The sequence below is a fragment of the Chiloscyllium plagiosum genome, chromosome 23 (genome assembly GCF_004010195.1).
Source record: "Chiloscyllium plagiosum isolate BGI_BamShark_2017 chromosome 23, ASM401019v2, whole genome shotgun sequence".
Taxonomy (NCBI): Eukaryota; Metazoa; Chordata; class Chondrichthyes; order Orectolobiformes; family Hemiscylliidae; genus Chiloscyllium; species Chiloscyllium plagiosum.
The window spans coordinates 21,497,413-21,514,890 of NC_057732.1; the positions used below are offsets into that span (position 1 = coordinate 21,497,413).

At 39.1% G+C, this 17,478-nt stretch overlaps 1 protein-coding gene across 3 annotated transcripts in view; it reads right to left on the reverse strand.

The window, feature by feature from the left end:
* Positions 1-17,478, reverse strand: part of cerk (ceramide kinase) — an 80,209-nt gene that overhangs the window by 33,677 nt on the left and 29,054 nt on the right. For all 3 annotated transcript variants that reach the window (XM_043713704.1, XM_043713702.1, XM_043713703.1), the window contains 2 exons: positions 8,977-9,102; positions 3,908-3,971 (listed from right to left, as the gene is read on the reverse strand). In XM_043713704.1, the coding sequence (XP_043569639.1) occupies positions 3,908-3,971; positions 8,977-9,102 (190 nt within the window). The remainder of the gene's footprint in view (positions 1-3,907; positions 3,972-8,976; positions 9,103-17,478) is intronic.

The window sequence follows — 17,478 nt, forward strand, 5'->3', positions numbered from 1 at the left end:
CCTTTCACCCTGACAGGAATATACTTTCTCTGGATTCTTGTTATCTCATTTCTGAAGGCTTCCCATTTTCCAGCCGTCCCTTTACCTGCGAACGTCTGCCTCGAATCAGCTTTTGGAAGTTCTTGCCTAATACTGTCAAAATTGGCCTTTCTCCAATTTAGAACTTCAACTTTTAGATCTGGTCTATCCTTTTCCATCACTATTTTAAAATGAATAGAATTATGGTCACTGGCCCCAAAGTGCTCCCCCACTGACACCTCAGTCACCTGCCCCGCCTTATTTCCCAAGAGTAGGTACATTCTCTAGTAGGTACATTCACATACTGAATCAGAAAATTGTCTTGTACACACTTAAGAAATTCCTCTCCATCTAAACCTTTAACACTATGGCAGTCCCAGTTGATGTTTGGAAAGTTAAAATCCCCACCATAACCACCCTATTATTCTTACAGATAGTTCAGATATCCTTACAAGTTTGTTTCTCAATTTCCCTCTGACTATTGGGGGGTCTATAATACAATCCCAATAAGGTGATCAAAGATTTAACATAATTTCCCTACTTTGCAATTGCATCCCTCTCGAAATAAAGCCAGCTGCTTGGTTTGTCCTTCTTTAAATGTATTTGTTAAGTAGTAGAACAATTTTTGGTGACTGGTGTATTTGTACTTAAGATTCCATTGTTCATCTACCCCACCTAGACTCAAATTTCAAGAAACATGATCTCCATATTCTTCCTAGCAAAATGTCCTATTTAACACTGATCGGTCTTGAACATGTTCTGTCAATACTTTTCAAAGTTTCAGTATCTTCCTGCAACTTACAGGGTTGACTCTCACTTCACCCCCAAACTTGGGTGCTAACTGCAGATTTAGAAATTGTGTCTTTGATTTTAGGAGTCTAAATTATTAGAGTAAATGATGAACAGAAAACATTAGTTCCCATGTTCTCTATTTACCTTTTCTGACTCTGCTTACTTTTTGTCTTGCAGCCAATAATAATCCATTCTGTCACATGCCCTCTGACTCTATATCATCTGTGAGGGATCCTACTGAAGATCTTTTCAAAATCCAGATAAGTTATGGCTATTGCATACCAGTGTCTATATGCTTCACTACCTTCTCAAAGAATTCAGAAAGGTTTGTGAAGCAAGATCTTCACTTTTGAAATTCACATTAATAACAAATATATTAATGACCAGTTAGAGAGGTTGTCTCTATATCCCAATAAATGCTCATACAAGTGAACCATAAACTCAACAATGTTACTGAAGGAATAACTTACAAGTGCAGGTAGAAGATTAGGAGGAAGAGTAACTTGAAAATCAATAATTGTTTAATTTCTGAACCTTAAAACCAAAATATGATTTCTGGTGATTTACACTCCTCTAAGCATACCTTGTGAAGTTACAAATAATATTGTGCTTCCCTTCAGTCAGAATTCCATTAAATAAAAGAAAATAAACAGATTTGACTGAAAACACTAATTTTAGATATATTAACCGACCATATATTGCTGTAATTTTTATTACCAATTTAAATGATTAAGTATAAAACTGTTTAGTACTTTGTGATTATTATCCACACAGGAAAGTGCACAGATTCTCAAGTCTCACTACTTCAGAGGTTGTCATAAAAGTTATGATCTGATGTATGCACAATTTATCCAGCTATTGGAATCAAGTTAAGAGAACGGCCAGGTAAGTAGGTGATAAGATGCAAGATAGATAGAGTGCTAAATACGATGTGTGCCAGGAAACATCAGGTTCATTGTGGAGGGGAGGTGGGGGAGAAACAGAGAATTTTTAGATAGCTTTGTATCAGAGAACTAATGTAGCGGAATCATCTAACAGAATCTTCAATTTTTCACAACTCCCTCAGATTGCTGGGGATTCTACAAGGTCCCCAGACAAAATAAAATGGGAGGCATGGTGGCAAGCACTTTTGCGGCAGTGTCAGGGATCCAGGCTTAAGGCGCACAAGGCTGGAATGTCTGTTGAAGTTTGCATATTCTCCGCATGTCTGCATGGGTTTCCACTAGGTGCTCCAGTTCCCTCCCACATTCTGAAGATTTAAGGTTAATTAGATTAGCCATGCTTATTTGACCCATATTGTCCAGGGTTGTGCATGCTGCATGGATTAGCTATGGTAAATGCAGGCTTGTGGAGATAGGGTGGGTCTATGTGGGATGTTCTTCGGACAATCGGTGCAGACGTGATGGGGCAAATGGTGTCTGTAATGTAAGGATTCTATGAAAACAATGACCAAGTTCCTGTACTTAGCAACAACTACTATTTATTTCATAAGAAAATTCTAGTCACCAGAAAAAAAGCTATGAATCTCAACAAATGATGCTACTAGTTAAAATTCTAACTATCTTTTAAAACCCCTGGACACACAAACAAAAACACCTCAGTTTCATGGGTTGTGGGGAAAAATACTGGAAGCACTGTTGAAGAGCACCTGTGCAAAAGGTTTGCTGATATGATCCTTTGGTGTGGGAAGTCTTTCTATTCTTCAATTTCTTCTCTCGAGGTTCCTTCACTTCTTCACAGGAGACACCATGTGATTGGCACATGGACTGCAAAGTTTCATTTAGTTGTTATTTAAGACAAAAGCTACAGCAACCAATGGTTGAAAGTAATTGACTTCCTGCATGCTTTGGATACTTTTTTGTTGCAGAGTGACACACTACTTCCCATCCCAGAGGTCTGAAGTCTTCTTACTAACTTTCACACCCATAAGACGTTCAGCTACACAGTAACCAGATCTTGTTGTCAGGCTGATAAATCTTTGGCATCCATGACTAGTCACAATTGTACAAACCAATCAGCTACTTGCTGCCAGCCAAATCTCCACATATGCTCTCCCTGCCATGCCATCTACAAATATTTTCCCCCTACTGCTTGAATAAAACAGCAATGTTAATATCACACACAAATGTTTCAGTAACTGGTCATTAAAAATACAGCAATTCCTTCCAAAATTCTTGGTTTTAAAGTCCATTTCAGTGCATGGTCCAAATACACAAAATAAAATTATACAGTCTTTACAACTTGAACCACAATGCAAGTGCCAACAAATGCATATATCGAAGCTTAGGAACATTATCAATGTTTACTGTGAAATAGCTTCAAACTTTCTCAAAAATTTAAGATAAAGAACAGAATTGAGCTTCTAGGTGTTATTACTGCTTAAAAGTCAGTCAGAGATTACATTTATTAGATCTGTAACAACATGCAGTTTTTGTTTTCACACTTTTCTGATGGGTTCATTTGGAGACGTAGCCCAGCAGAAGCAAGATGGACAGAGGATTACAGCGCATGACATACTTTTGGCCGCCAGTTAGTAGCAGCAGGTGGTTGAAGAGGGGACCGTGGCAGTGAGTGGTATGGCAAGAGGACATGCATGGGAGTTAATTGGATGGGCATTGCACAAGAGGGGCTGCTGAGAAAAAAAAACAAGGATTTAAAATTCTTCTGAAATAATGACACTAATATTATGGCAAATGTTTTGTGGATCTCTTAGCATTTTAGATTAGATTAGATTACATTAGATTACTTACAGTGTGGGAACAGGCCCTTCGGCCCAACAAGTCCACACCGCCCCGCCGAAGCGCAACCCACCCATACTCTACATTTACCCCTTATCTAACACTACGGGCAATTTAGCATGGCCAATTCACCTGACCTGCACATCTTTGGACTGTGGGAGGAAACCGGAGCATCCGGAGGAAACCCACGCAGACACGGGGAGAATGTGCAAACTCCACACAGTCAGTCGCCTGAGGCAGGAATTGAATCCGGGTCTCTGGCGCTGTGAGGCAGCAGTGCTAACCAAAATTTGTTTTGGTTGATAAATCTATAAATAGTTGATCAATCTGAAATTGGATTATCCACGAGAAACACTTACCCATCATACTTCTCCAAATCAGCTTCTATCAAATGGTCTCGAGCATGATTAGCTCGTTCAGTTACTGGAGAAATAAAAAGAAAAACAGACCTCAAACAATGCTCTCAAAAAAAATTCTTATGGCTACAATCAAGTTACCAGGATTTTTCTTCCTGCAATTACTTTGATGTGTTATTCCACCAATTTCCTGAATAATGGATCAATAATATAGGTCGTATCATGTATCTTTAACATTCTATGATCAGAATAAGTTGATACACTGATGAGAAGCAGCTCAAACCTATTGGGCCTAGGATAGCTGCTTGACAAAATCTTTGTAGCACAGCCCTACAAAAGAGATGACTGACCTCTAACAATGACAATTTTCCTTTTTTGTTGAGTGTGGGTTCAGTTTTTCTTTTAAACTGAAGTGACCTCAGTTTTACTGAGTCCAATCTTCCAATCCTTTTTGTTACTGAGCAGCTTGATGACATGTATTATTTCTACAGCATGCCAGTTCAATGTTAAGGTGGCCAGAGTTGGATGTACTATCAGTTAATTCAAACAAAGATGAAAGTGTTTGAACTTCTAAACTGAAGAGTCCAAGAGAAATAAAAAAAAATAAAACTTTGATATAAAGCTCAATTCATGTTACTTACTTCCCTGATCCAATTTGATATTTTTCCACAAAGTAATTATTTTGCAAATTTTCTTAGCACACTTGAGAGAAGGTTTACAAGAAGTCTATCATACTCTATAACGGTGATTGACTTTGAAGCACTCAATTCACTTATCCTTATAAGCCTGCCAATCTGCATTTTATTTGAAGTATGAAATAGGTATCTTCATATTTATTCTGTGCACATACAAATGCACGCCATTATGTTCTTGTTTACACATATCACGTAGAACATGAAGCACACATCACAATTTTTATAGACTGTTGCTTTAGGCAAACCTAATCTATTTTAGAACAACGTAATTACAATGACATCTGGGCAAATAAGTTATTAAAGCAAACCCTGCAATAATCCACTCAGCAGGTGTCTAGATGTCTCTGTTGAAAGACCAAATTATAACTTTTAAAAGCACACATGCTGAACTGTAGAAAGATGTATATTATTCTTAAATGTTAGTACTGTTCAATCATTACCTGCAATGTTATATTTCACTATGTTTGTACAAGATGTACAGGCATCAAACTTCCTAGGAATGAAATTTGGATTTGTGGTGCTGCTGTATATGGTGTAAAAAAATTAAAGGCACTCTAAATTGAATTCTGCAGCACCAATAACACACTTGCGACAACACCTCATATGGGTAAATATGGATTGTATGGATGACCTTGTGTGGAAAACGTCCATCAACAAATACTATCCTCAGGCCAAATATCCCTCTTGGCTGATGCGAGGGTCCATTCATAAGCTTGGAACAGGCAAGCCTATTCAATCAATAGGCTTGTTAATCACCAAGCAACGTATTTCATCTGCAAGGAGTCCAGCAGCAGCATTATTTAAAACATCAGGCACCAAACATGCAGAAAAGGTAATTTAGAGCCACTTTTGCTATTGAAAAACGATGAGTTCTTGAACATGACAGAACATTCTCACAGTGAAGGTAAATGAATTGATGACTTGCCCAGACAAAGACTATGATATACATGGTGGTTGCAGTAGTATGACAGGTTGATGGAACAAAAGCTGCAAAGCTGTGCATCATACCCTCTAGATAATTGGATTCAGACTTCATGCTTGCTCCAAAGTAGGAGGAGGTATCTGACATGCCAGCCAAATCACTCAGCATTTGAGATGTTCTCCTGTGTGCTACCCAATCAATGTTCTCATCTAAAGCTCCTGAAAAGGTAGTCTGCAAGTTCACCATCTAAAGACAGTTTGCACACAAACTATCCTCTTCCTCTGGCCTGGATACAGCCTGAAACTTTACCACAGATTCCAGTTCTGTCAACGGAAATGTTGTTATCAATGCTACGAGATGATTTGGGTGCTGGCGTGTGTGTAGAGTACCATCCACTCTGCAGAGATGACTTTGCTGTGCACCATTCCGTTCTGGGCAAAATGTCAGAACATGGATAAAAGATGGCACATGAATTGTAATTCCTTGGCATTAAACATTTCCAAGATCAGACTTCTTGTGATACTGGTATTAGGTGCAAGCAGAGAAACTCCAAGGATTGACCTTTATGGCCACCTGTGCAGATGACCCTCGAGGGACTTCTGATCCCCTGTAGAAATATAGCTCTCTCCCAATGTCTATCTACACCATCAGAGCCTCCAGTGCTTCTTCCATGAACTTATGAGTCATTGCTCTGCCCAACTGTTGCATCTTCCTGATTTAGAATTGTAGTATCAACATTAAGCAGCAGTCTGCTCCAGTATAGCTTTAATCTACGACAAGAGCTGCCTTTAAGAGGGATAGATGCTCACGGTAAATGCTGCTCAGGCCCCAGTTGAGTTCTCTATTCAGCAACATGAGCCCACATCAACTTTGTGTGTGACTACATGAACAGCAATGGTCCTCCATTGGTCATAAACTGTGTTCTGGAAAACCATGTGGGCTAACCTTTAAGCCCTCAGTACTTCCAAATAAAGCTCTTAATATGTACTACAAGGGCAAATCATCTTGCTTTAATGAATCAAAATTCAAAATGACTACTATGAAAGAACTTCAAAATTGCTTGTTGCCAATTATTTTTAAAACCCCTTTACTTTACAAGATTAACAAATGCTGAACATCCAACTAATTGTCTAGCAGCAGTTTTGTCCATCTTACTTTCAGTTATAATAAAACAGGTACATTCAATAATTCACTTTGTTTGTATTGGCCATGTTGTCCACAGCACAAAACAACTGGGCTCCTTTGAAACCTGAACCATGACTACATTTCCAACACATACATTCCAGGCTTTGTCTTGCATGAGAAGTAGCACACAACATGTGAGCATTTGTAGCCTGCACAGCCTACCTTCCCAAGTCACACCAATGCACTAATGTAGCCCAGAGAACTATGTAGTCTGTCGAGAGTGACTTCAATTTGTGCATTACTAATGAATTTCTGACACTTTTATATCCTGTCTTTTGTGGGGAAAAACACCAGTCTCAGTCAGAATCGGGGTTCGAAGACAGAGTTTATTGCGCAAGGAAATACCGGAACTCCAGAAAGAGAGAAAGACACCAACAGCACTGTGGTCAGCTAAGAGTCTTCTCTCGACCAGGAGCACGTCAAGAAACTTTGATACGCCTTGTGATACAATAGGTCAGTGATGAGATTATTGTCTTTGTAAGATGGTTTGTTTATAGAATCATTGCAGAATTGTTGATAGTTTCGATACAGTCTTCGTCAGTTCCAGTGCAATTTTTGTTAATTTCTGCGTGGTCATTGTCAGTTTCAGTGTAGACATTATCAGTTTCAATATCTGCACGGAAATCCATTGCCGTAGTAATGGGTGCCAATTGCTCTTCCTAGAAGGAGGATTACTGCAGGTCTGGCTATTAGCATTTCATATTGAGTCTGTATCAAGCTGTTAGCATTTCATTAAGAGATGGACCCATTTCAGCCGGCAATGTCCGTTATTCATGTGCATTCTCTGCCCCACCTGCCTTAAACTAATCAACTGGATTGTGAGTCCATGGTGCTGGCATTCTGGTGGCCCCAGGCAGTGTCTGTATCTGCCCTGCTGTTTCTCTCCATATTGTGATCTTATGTGTCAAGTTGGCCAACTGATGGCTCAGTGGCCATCTTGTGTGTCCATGTGCCTAGTGTCAAGCTGCCCCATGCCATCTTCCTCTTCATGTGCTACAGTGGAACAAGTTCACTCTACAACCAGGTAAATCAACAATCTGCACAAATCTTGATGTAGCACAGCAAAATTCAAGAGTACTTCCTCTTTCCTCCAACAAATGGAGATTCTTACAGTTCAGATGGAGTTCAAAAGCTGTATTATATAAAAGGTTAAGATTAGAACAAATTTGTAGTGATGTGATCTTCAGTTGTACTTTCCATATCGATTTATAGTGCAACAATAAGATGTTCAACAAGTGTCAGAACTGTCAGTGAATGTGAAAGATCTCATTTTGTCACTTTTGTTATTGTAATATCTCAGCAATCTGTACCATAAATTGAAATCCAGAAGACTAAATTACACCATGAATGAAATTGTCCATCTATGAAAGCAAGTGGACCAATGAACTGAAAAAAATGACAGGTGATACAACCAGTTACAAAAACTTTATCTGAAACTTTAACTTCCAAATTATTCATCTTAACTTCCACCCCAGGTCAAGTAACCTCAAAGCCAGTTGATTGAAATAGTGTTGATAAAACTTAGGAAATGGAACATGACAAATGAACAGATTAAATGAAAGAGCAGGGGGTAGTGTGATAGAAATCCAGCAAAATCTAAAGAGTCCTTTCACTAAAAATCACTGAAAAAATCCCCAAGTAATTGGAAGTAACAAGTGAGAAAACACAAAAAGAATACACTCCATTAATTCTGATACTTAAAAGAATTTTTTTTCTCTGTTTTCATCTGTAAAAGAGATCAAGATTTAATAAATTGCAAAGTCTGCTTTGCTGGTAATGGGATTCCCATTAATGCTTCAATAATTGGAATGAAAAATATACTTTCTGCTAATTGTTTTGCTATAACAAAAATATGAATTAAGAGGAGTAGGCCTGAAGCTTATTCCATAAATCTGGTTGTTTGGAAGTGTAAGTATGTGGATAATAGCAAAATAGATTATTTTGTTTTGTCAGGTTTAGACACTCTGAGACAAAGGTCAACCAGTACCCATGTAAACCCACCATACAAAGTGGTTGATACCTCAAGAGGAAATGAAATAAGTGACGTCACTGAAGAGGTAAACACATTCTTAAAAATTCATGAGAACCAAATCATAAACATAAAATCTGTGCATTTCAACTAGCTTTCCAAATGAGGGGACAGCAGACATTCATTTATTCTTACAAAACAGCTTAGCCAGAAAACAATCGTTAATGTAATTTCCCTGCCATTTATATTGTTGTGATCAATTATTAAAATACTCGTTCAGTAAAAAAAAACAATAACTCACCGATCACATCTGCAGTAATGCAAGCCAATTGAAAGAGAGGGGCTACTTTATCATCATATATTTGCTTTCCCAATCGTTTCCCTCCGAAAGGATTAATGAATATGATTAAATGCTTTGGTCGCATAGCTGTGAAAGAAAATGCAATCAAATATTCAAGTATTACTGAATTTCTCTGGTAAAATTTACAAGCTGCAAACAAAATTTTGTAAAATCAAATAATTAATATAGAATATACATGATAGGATATGTCAGCATGACTCCTTCAATACAACATCTTTTCTCAAATTTTTGAAAAACAGGAACAGCCATTCATACCAGCCCCTTCCTTGATTTTATATCCCCTTTATACTCCTTTCTCAGTACCATTGCAGATAACACATAATTCAAGTAATGGCAAATCTCAAAAACTGATTGTTAATCTTTGGTCAAAACGTCTAAACTCTCTGTACTTATCACCTGCTTGCCACGAGTGGCAAACTTACCCAGGTGTAAATTCACACAACCATAAAATAGCACACTACTAAAGGTGGATGTTCTGATCCTTCTAACTGTAAAGATCAATAGGACATCAGAAAGGAAGAGCAGATGCAAAACCCAAAGCACAAATAAATGTACTGTAGCTGGAAAACAAGATATTGGAGAAGAACATTTTAGATTGGAGAAAGCCCTCTGCAAAACTGAGTTTTGTACTATGACAGAAGACCAAGATTTTACAGCATCTTTCAGTTCAAGTTGATGACAGACTTATTGCAGTTCAACATTGATAGAAGGTTGAACTATCAATGGCTTCCTTCAGAAACATGGATGAGACTTCCATGAATTCTGATATGATAGTCAGTCAAATTGTGAGACAAGTTGGAGAGAAAACAGCATTCATGAAAACAGCTGGCCATGGAAAGAGTAGATCTATTATTGTGCTGTTGTTCACGTGTGATGCAACAAAGCTGAACAGCATTCGAGGGGAAAACCCTCCCAAAACAGAAATTCCCAAAAGAAGTAATCATTCACATTCATGACAAAGTATAGATGTATGAAAGTAGTTTGAAAATATGACCGCTGATCCTTTCAGTTTTCAAACAGGAGGATTATGTTAAAGAAATATTCTCAACCTGGGATATATTCAGATCACATTCCATCTCACATATTGCTCTTGAAATTAGTAATTTTCAGCAACCTTGCTCAATCATCAGTAAACAAGCTATGTAAGGGTAGCATGAGAAAAAGAATGGAATGGAATAATTGGATGATCCGATCAAAGAAAAATTCATGAAGACAGGCAGTCGATGGCAATCCTGTGTGAACAGTCTGTAGGGATGAAATTAGAAGAGATTTTCATTACATCATTCAAGAAACGTAATGCACTTTATGGCATAGAAGGTGATTATGATGGAGCAAGAAGGCCGATGCTGATGAACACGATATGCATAGAATGATGCCTTCAAGCAGATTGAGATGTGATTTGGTTCCAAAACAAAGGGAAGTATGATTTTTACAGTTTTAATTACATTTTCACACACATGTTCTGCAGATAAGTAGAATTTCTTTATGTACTGTGAAAAAGCTGAATGAAATTGTACACATTTATGTGATTTTTGATTGGCTGAATTTAATAACTTTTATCTATTTTATGCACAAAAATTAATATCACCATACAGGGTATTGCTTGTTTATATATATCAATACAAAGATACTTTGTCTTCAGAATTTATGTAATGACTTTAACAGATAAAATGGCACAATTTATTATGAAAATCTGGACTGACTTAAGTGCAGCTCAGCCCAATGAAGGGATAAAGCATGAGATCGTAACTTCAAAGAGCGGTGGTGAGACAGGGAGGGAAGCCTTTATCAGTCGCCTGTGACACAAAACTCTACGTTGAGGAGGTGTCTTTAAATTAATCAGTGGTCACAAAAGTTGTTTCAGGATTGAGGTTCGGATCTTCCAACTGCCCCAATCTGAAAGTCAACCCCTAACCTTGTCTTAGAGCCTTCTGACCGTTGACCCCCTCCATCTCCCTCATCTCACAACTCCCCCATGCCACAAGAAGAGTTTGAAAATTATATACTTTCACTCCACTAAGTCCCACTGCATGCCTCAACAGACAATCGTTAGAACCCAAAAGCTGCCAGCCTCTAATTTGCCGGCAGCTTAAACTGACTTAGAACACCAGGGTTCTGCCTTTGATTGGCCAAAGAACTCACCAATGCTCTTTTGTTAGATTTTAACAAGCAGACTGGGACTGGGATGTTAGTTACCACCCAACGCATTTGTCTCTGATTCAAAAAAGAATTGGAAAACCTCGTCCACAGTTTGCATATTTTGTTTTTTACAAGCTACACATTTAAAACTTTCTGATTAAAAAGATATGCATGAATATCCGCAGTAAAACTGCAGTAAAGCAATCTGCTGATACAAGAAAAATATATAGGAAATGTATAGAGGAAATCATCCATTTAGAGGATACAAACATTTGGAACCACAATAACTAAGAAAATGCTGATATTGCATTGCTGGTATCCTGAAGCTTTTCATAATTTCATTATAGTGGTTTTCTTTTTGGATTAGCTGCTTTTAAAGTCTGAAGATTAGAAAGAGTAGAAAGGTGACTTATAACAAGCAAGCTTTTTCTTGAACATTCCAAAATATGCTTTAGTGTACAGAATACAAACATTACATCCAGGTCATTAGTGGAATCAGAAACAAATACTTCAGGGTACAAACCTGAATGCTTCAAGTCAGAATAGAAGTTTCAGGTCACTGAAATTGGAAATCGTCTGGCTCAGCTGCACTGAAGTTTAGATGATGGGCCAAAAAAAAAATTCACAAAGTATATTTAAAAATCACGCAAATCTGGTGATGCGTGATTTTTGACTTTGTCCACCTTAGTCCAAGAGCGGCACCTCCACATAAAGCATATTAGTTGTCCTGCTCCTACAGTTAGAACAAAGAAAATTACAGCATAGGAACAGGCCCTTTGAGCCTCCAAGCCTGCGCCAATCCAGAAACCTGTCACCTATTTTCTAAGGATCTGTATCCCTCTGCTCCCTGCCCACTGAAGTCAGGCTCACTGGTCTATAATCACATGGATTATCCTTGCAACCCTTCTTCAAGAAGGGGACAACATTAACAATTCTACAGTCCTCCAGGACCTCACCAGTGCTCAAGGATGCTGCAAAGATATCTGTTAAGGCCCTAGCTATTTCCTCTCTTGCTTCCCGCAGTAACCTGGGATAGATCCCATCCAGACCTGGAGACTTGCCCACCTTAATGCCTTTTAGAATATCCAATACTTCCTCCCTCATTACCACCAACTTAACCTAGAATCGTCAAACATCTATCCCTCATGTCAACATCTGTCACTTCCCTCTCCTCAGTGAATACTGATGCAAAGTACTCAGTAAGAATCTCACCTAGTTTCTCTGACTCCACACGTAATTTTCCTCTTTTGTCCTAGAGTAGGCCAGCCCTTTCTCTCATTACCCTCTTACTCCTTATTATTGATAAATGGCTTTTGGATTTTCCTTAACCCTGTTTACTAAAGATATTTGATGATCCCTTTACGCCCTCTTAATTCCTCATTTCAGACTGGTCCTGATATTGTTCCAAAGTTTCATCTACTTGCCGAGACCTTGTGTATGCTTCGTTTTTCCCCTTAGCGAGTCTTACAATTTCACCTGCCATCTATGATTCCCTAATCTTGCCATTTCTATCCCTCATTTTCACAGGGTCATGTCTGTCCTGCATCCTTAATCAACCTCTCTTTACAAGCCTCCCACATACCAAATGTGGATCCATCTTCAAACAGCTGCTCCCAATCCACATTCACCAGCTCCTGCCAAATTGAGCCTTCCCCCAATTTAGCACTCTTACTTTAGGACCACTCTCGTCTTTGTTCATAAGTATTCTAAAACTTACGGAATTGTGATCACTATTCCCAAAGTAATTGTTACAACACGGGATAAACCCTCCTGCTCAAGTTAAACCAGCAACACAAAAGATTTATCCCGTGCAGTAATCTGTGAAATTTGAGAGACCTAGAACTATTTAAACTACAAATTAACAACTCTATTTCTTAAAGTAACTAACAACTATTTCTTAAAGTTTATTAACTAACAACTATTTATAACTCCTTCCTCTAACCTGTCTTTTACTTTCCCTTCTCTAACTCTAGTCCAATAAAACTCCCGATTAAGATTTACTAAAAAATTCAAATTTTCAAAACCAGCCAGCGATCGACTCTTCTCTTTATATCTTCCTCGGTAGATTTGCTCTCCAGGTTTGCGTTATGTTTTTCTCTGTGTAAACTCCTTCTCTAGACAGATGCCTCTCAAGAGAGTTCTGACTAGCAGCCTATATCTGTTGGACTTTTGGCAGTTCTCCTCCCAACTGCTCAATTTTTCCTGGTCTTACACCCCAAAGCTTCAGATTGTGCCATTGGCTTTTAATATTGTCAATATACTAAATTTAAACTTGATTGGAGTTTGTTTTTTTTGGGGGTATGATTTAGACTGATTGACCCAATTCAAACTTGCTTTTGTCTGCAAGCAAATAGCTATCCTAGTTATTGGACCACATGTTACATTGTACCTTATTCAGAACACTTGGTGCTGTCAGGTAGCTTTGTTAGCTTTTAACTCTTAAAGGTACAGTACACCCACATCTTTGTAACAGTAATCCCCTACTGAAACTTCATCCACCTAGCTGGGCTCATTCCCCAAAACTAGGTCCAGTATGCACCCCTCCCAAGTTGGACCTTTTTACATACTGCTCTATAAAACCCTCCTGGTTGCTCCTTGCAAATTCTGCTCCATCTAGATGTCTAACACTAGGTGAAAATTAAAATCTTCTGCCACCACCACATTGCTGCTCCTACATCTTTCCATAATCTGTTTACATATTTGTATCTCTATCTCACACTCGCTGATGGGAGGCATGAAGTACATGGAGCGGTATGCATCCTTCACAGTGGTGTAGCAGTGGTCTAAAATGTTCAGGCCCCTAGTGGGGCAGGTAATGCTCTGGATGGTACTTGGGCAACATCTTCCTTAGATTGGCTTGATTGAAGTTACCAGTAACAATAAACAGTGCCTTGGGGTGTTTCGTCTCCAGGGTGTAAGTGATGGAGTACAACACATCCAGAGCTTCCTCAACCTTTGCTTGTGGCGGTATGTACACAGCAGTTAGTATAGCAGCGGTAAATTCCCATGGTAGATAGAAGAGGTGGCATTTGATCATGAGGAATTCAAGGTTTGGGGAGCAGTGGCTGCCCAGGGTTGAATGTCCTTGCACCACAAGTTGTTGATGAAAAAGCAAATCCCTCCACCCTTTTTCTTACTAGAGGACGTTGCATGGTCCATACGATGGATAGAGAAAACGTCAGCTTGAAATGTGCAGTCAGGAATGGATGGGTTGAGTCAGGTTTCTGTGAAGCAGAGTGCGCAGCAGATCCGCAGTTCACGCTGGAAGGTGAGCCGTGATCTGAGTTCATCCATCTTGTTCTCTGGAAATTGTACATTTGCTAGGTGTAAGCTAGGGAAGGGGGGATCTTGAAATCAAGTAGTCTCAGTCTTACCAGCAGGCCGGCATGCTTACCAGGCTTCCATGCAGGTTTCTTACATTTGAGTGTTCTGGCGATTTGGTGGAGTGGATTGTGACTGCTTCCAGTTAAGTGATCCTTCTTAGAACCCTGCGGAGCAAGTAGGTTGCAGTTTGGTATATTTTTGCAGAGGGTCTGCTTCGGACCCAGTGTGGCAGGGTTGTCCAAGCCCTACGTTCATCTGCCTTATCAACTATACCTCTCACATTAAAACAAATGCGCCTCAGACAACCTGTCCCTTTGCGTCCATCTGCTCCCTGCCAACCCTTTCCCTTACTCACGCTGACTTCATTATCTAGTTCTTTACAGGCTTTAGTTACTACCTCCTTACTGTCCACTAACTTCCTCATTTGGTTCCCATCCCCCTGCCACATTAATTTAACCTCCCCAACAGCGTTGGCAAACAAAAAGCAACCTGTGAACAAGCAGAAGGGCAAGGTTGAGACATAAATGTAATTTACAGACCTCCACCGGCTAAGCTAGAATACACAAAAATGGTTAAAAGTAAGGCAGTAAGGATGAAAGATCAATGATGGGGGATGAGGATAGTACTTAAGAGAAGAACATCATTACCTATGCATGTTAAACTTTTAGATACAAGCACCATGAGGACAAGGGAAATCAGTTGTGTAATGAGATGTTTAAATCAGGAACTGATCAAGTCAGTCAGAACTGGGGTTTGTAGGATTTGAGCGATGAAGACAGGGCAGGTGAGGCACATGGGATAGAAGTTCCATTGTGATAAGTTGTTCTTGACATGGTCAAGTTAGTTGTAGAAGTAGACAACCAGTCTTTAGAGTTGTGTATTCTGAAGTTTACAAACCTAAGATTCCAGACTTCAGTGATGAGCAAGCATTGAATGAAACGCTAATGGTAAGAGAATATGAACTCAGCATTCATTCACACATGAAAAAGCAGAACTGCAGGAGATTTTGACCAAATTGTGAGAGGTGGCAATGTTTCACAGAGAGACTGGAGTAAATGGCCACAGACAAAGATCTAAAAATGTTTGGTGACAAGAAGTCATTTGAAGATGCTTCTAGGCTATTTCAAATGAGGGTTATTATTAGACTTCAAGTGATTTGAAAGTGATTAGTTTTCTCCTTTGTTCACCTCTATTATTTTCAAGACTGTGCACCAATATACCTGTATAAAATTCCCAAAGTGACCTCAGCATTTCAACACTCCACACAGTTCAAACACATACAACAGGCAAAGCCTATCTTAACAACAGAACATGCACTTGTTCCAGCAAGTATATGCCAAATAAAATAAGCGACAAAGGCAGTATTTTGCTAGCAATTACTCCATTTGAACTTCAAGGGGAATATGGAATAGGCAACAAAGACTGACCTTGTGAACAATACCTACATCCATGAACGAATATATCAAAACTCATGAAATGAATGCAATTGACACCGAATACATCATACAAAAATAAAAATGCTATCTTAAGTGATATTATTTTATACAGTTAGATGGGTTTCAGCCAACTACTTTTAGTCCATGGCGATAGAAATTTCAGTGAAGTCCCTCCTGCCCCACTCACAAATCGTAACTGACTCCTCTCCCTCATTATATACATACACTTCTTGCCAACCTGCTTCGCCATCCATTCACCCCCTTTTCTTCCCCATCCCCATGAATCCACACATGCTCTCCTTCTCCCCAAACACCCACTTACTCACGTTCTCCCTTCACACTCAGACTTTCAATCATATCCTTCATTCCGACTCACAATAACTTTCCTCATCCCCTTCTTAATCACTTACTCTCTCCACCTTCTCTACCACTTACTTCCCACTTGTCTCACTTCCTCTCAATCCTTGCTGGATCCACCACCATTCCAACAATGCTCCTCCACCCATTTCCTCCCCTAACCTCTCAACCAACTCCAGTTTTTACCCATCCTGGAGTTGCAGTTACTCCAGGAGTGCCTCCTCATAAGTGAGCAACAGTTTGTTACCCCTCCCTTCCTTCCATCTGTCATTGGGTGATTGTGGCTCCTGTGTAGTAGTAATTAACGCAGTGCTAGGTAAAGTGAGGTGGAGGAAGGGCCTGGGTAATAAGGTGGATCAATAGAAACAAGGAAATATATAAATGGTGATCTTATTGATAATTTGAATTTTAGATGCAGTTCAGTTTATTGCATTTACAATGCTAAGTCACCAGACAGAAAGAGCCTATTCTTCTGAACAACAGTGCAGTGCAGTGCAGATTCATCCAATTCTAATCATTCTTTTGGATTAGTGGTGGAACAGCTGAAAACACGAAACTCACACGAAAAAAGAAACACATTATTAATACCACAGGCCTATGTTATATCAAATAACATCAGCCACTCACTGCGTGATGTATGCAATTTTCCTATGTGGTGAAAGAAGAGACAACATTGCATCAGACCGTAGTTTTTAAGAATGCAATTTGCATATTTTACTCAAATCCAGGCTTCAAGATCTCTTGCAAAGCCTGTTAAAAAGCAATATTGCACAGGCCAACATGTTTATTACATGCTTGACATTTTTACAATGGACAGAAAGCGAAGACTGCAGATGCTGGAAAGTCAGAGTCGAAAGGTGGGGTGCTGGAAAAGCACAGCAGGTCAGGTAACACCCAAGGAGCAGGAGAGTCGGTGTACCAGGCATAATGAAGGATTTGTGCCTGAAACATCGTCTCTCCTGTTCCTTGGATATTGCCTGACCTACTGTGCTTTTCCAGTACCACACATTTTGACTTTTACAATGGATCCATCAAAATCTCCATATAACTGAACAGGAAATCGACAATTACTGCCTCTGTAATGAGAACATGCGCTTTCAACAACACATTTTTGAACATCAGTCCATCAAGCAACAATCACTGTTTATCTTTTATCAAATAACTAAACAGGTTAAGGAACCAGAAT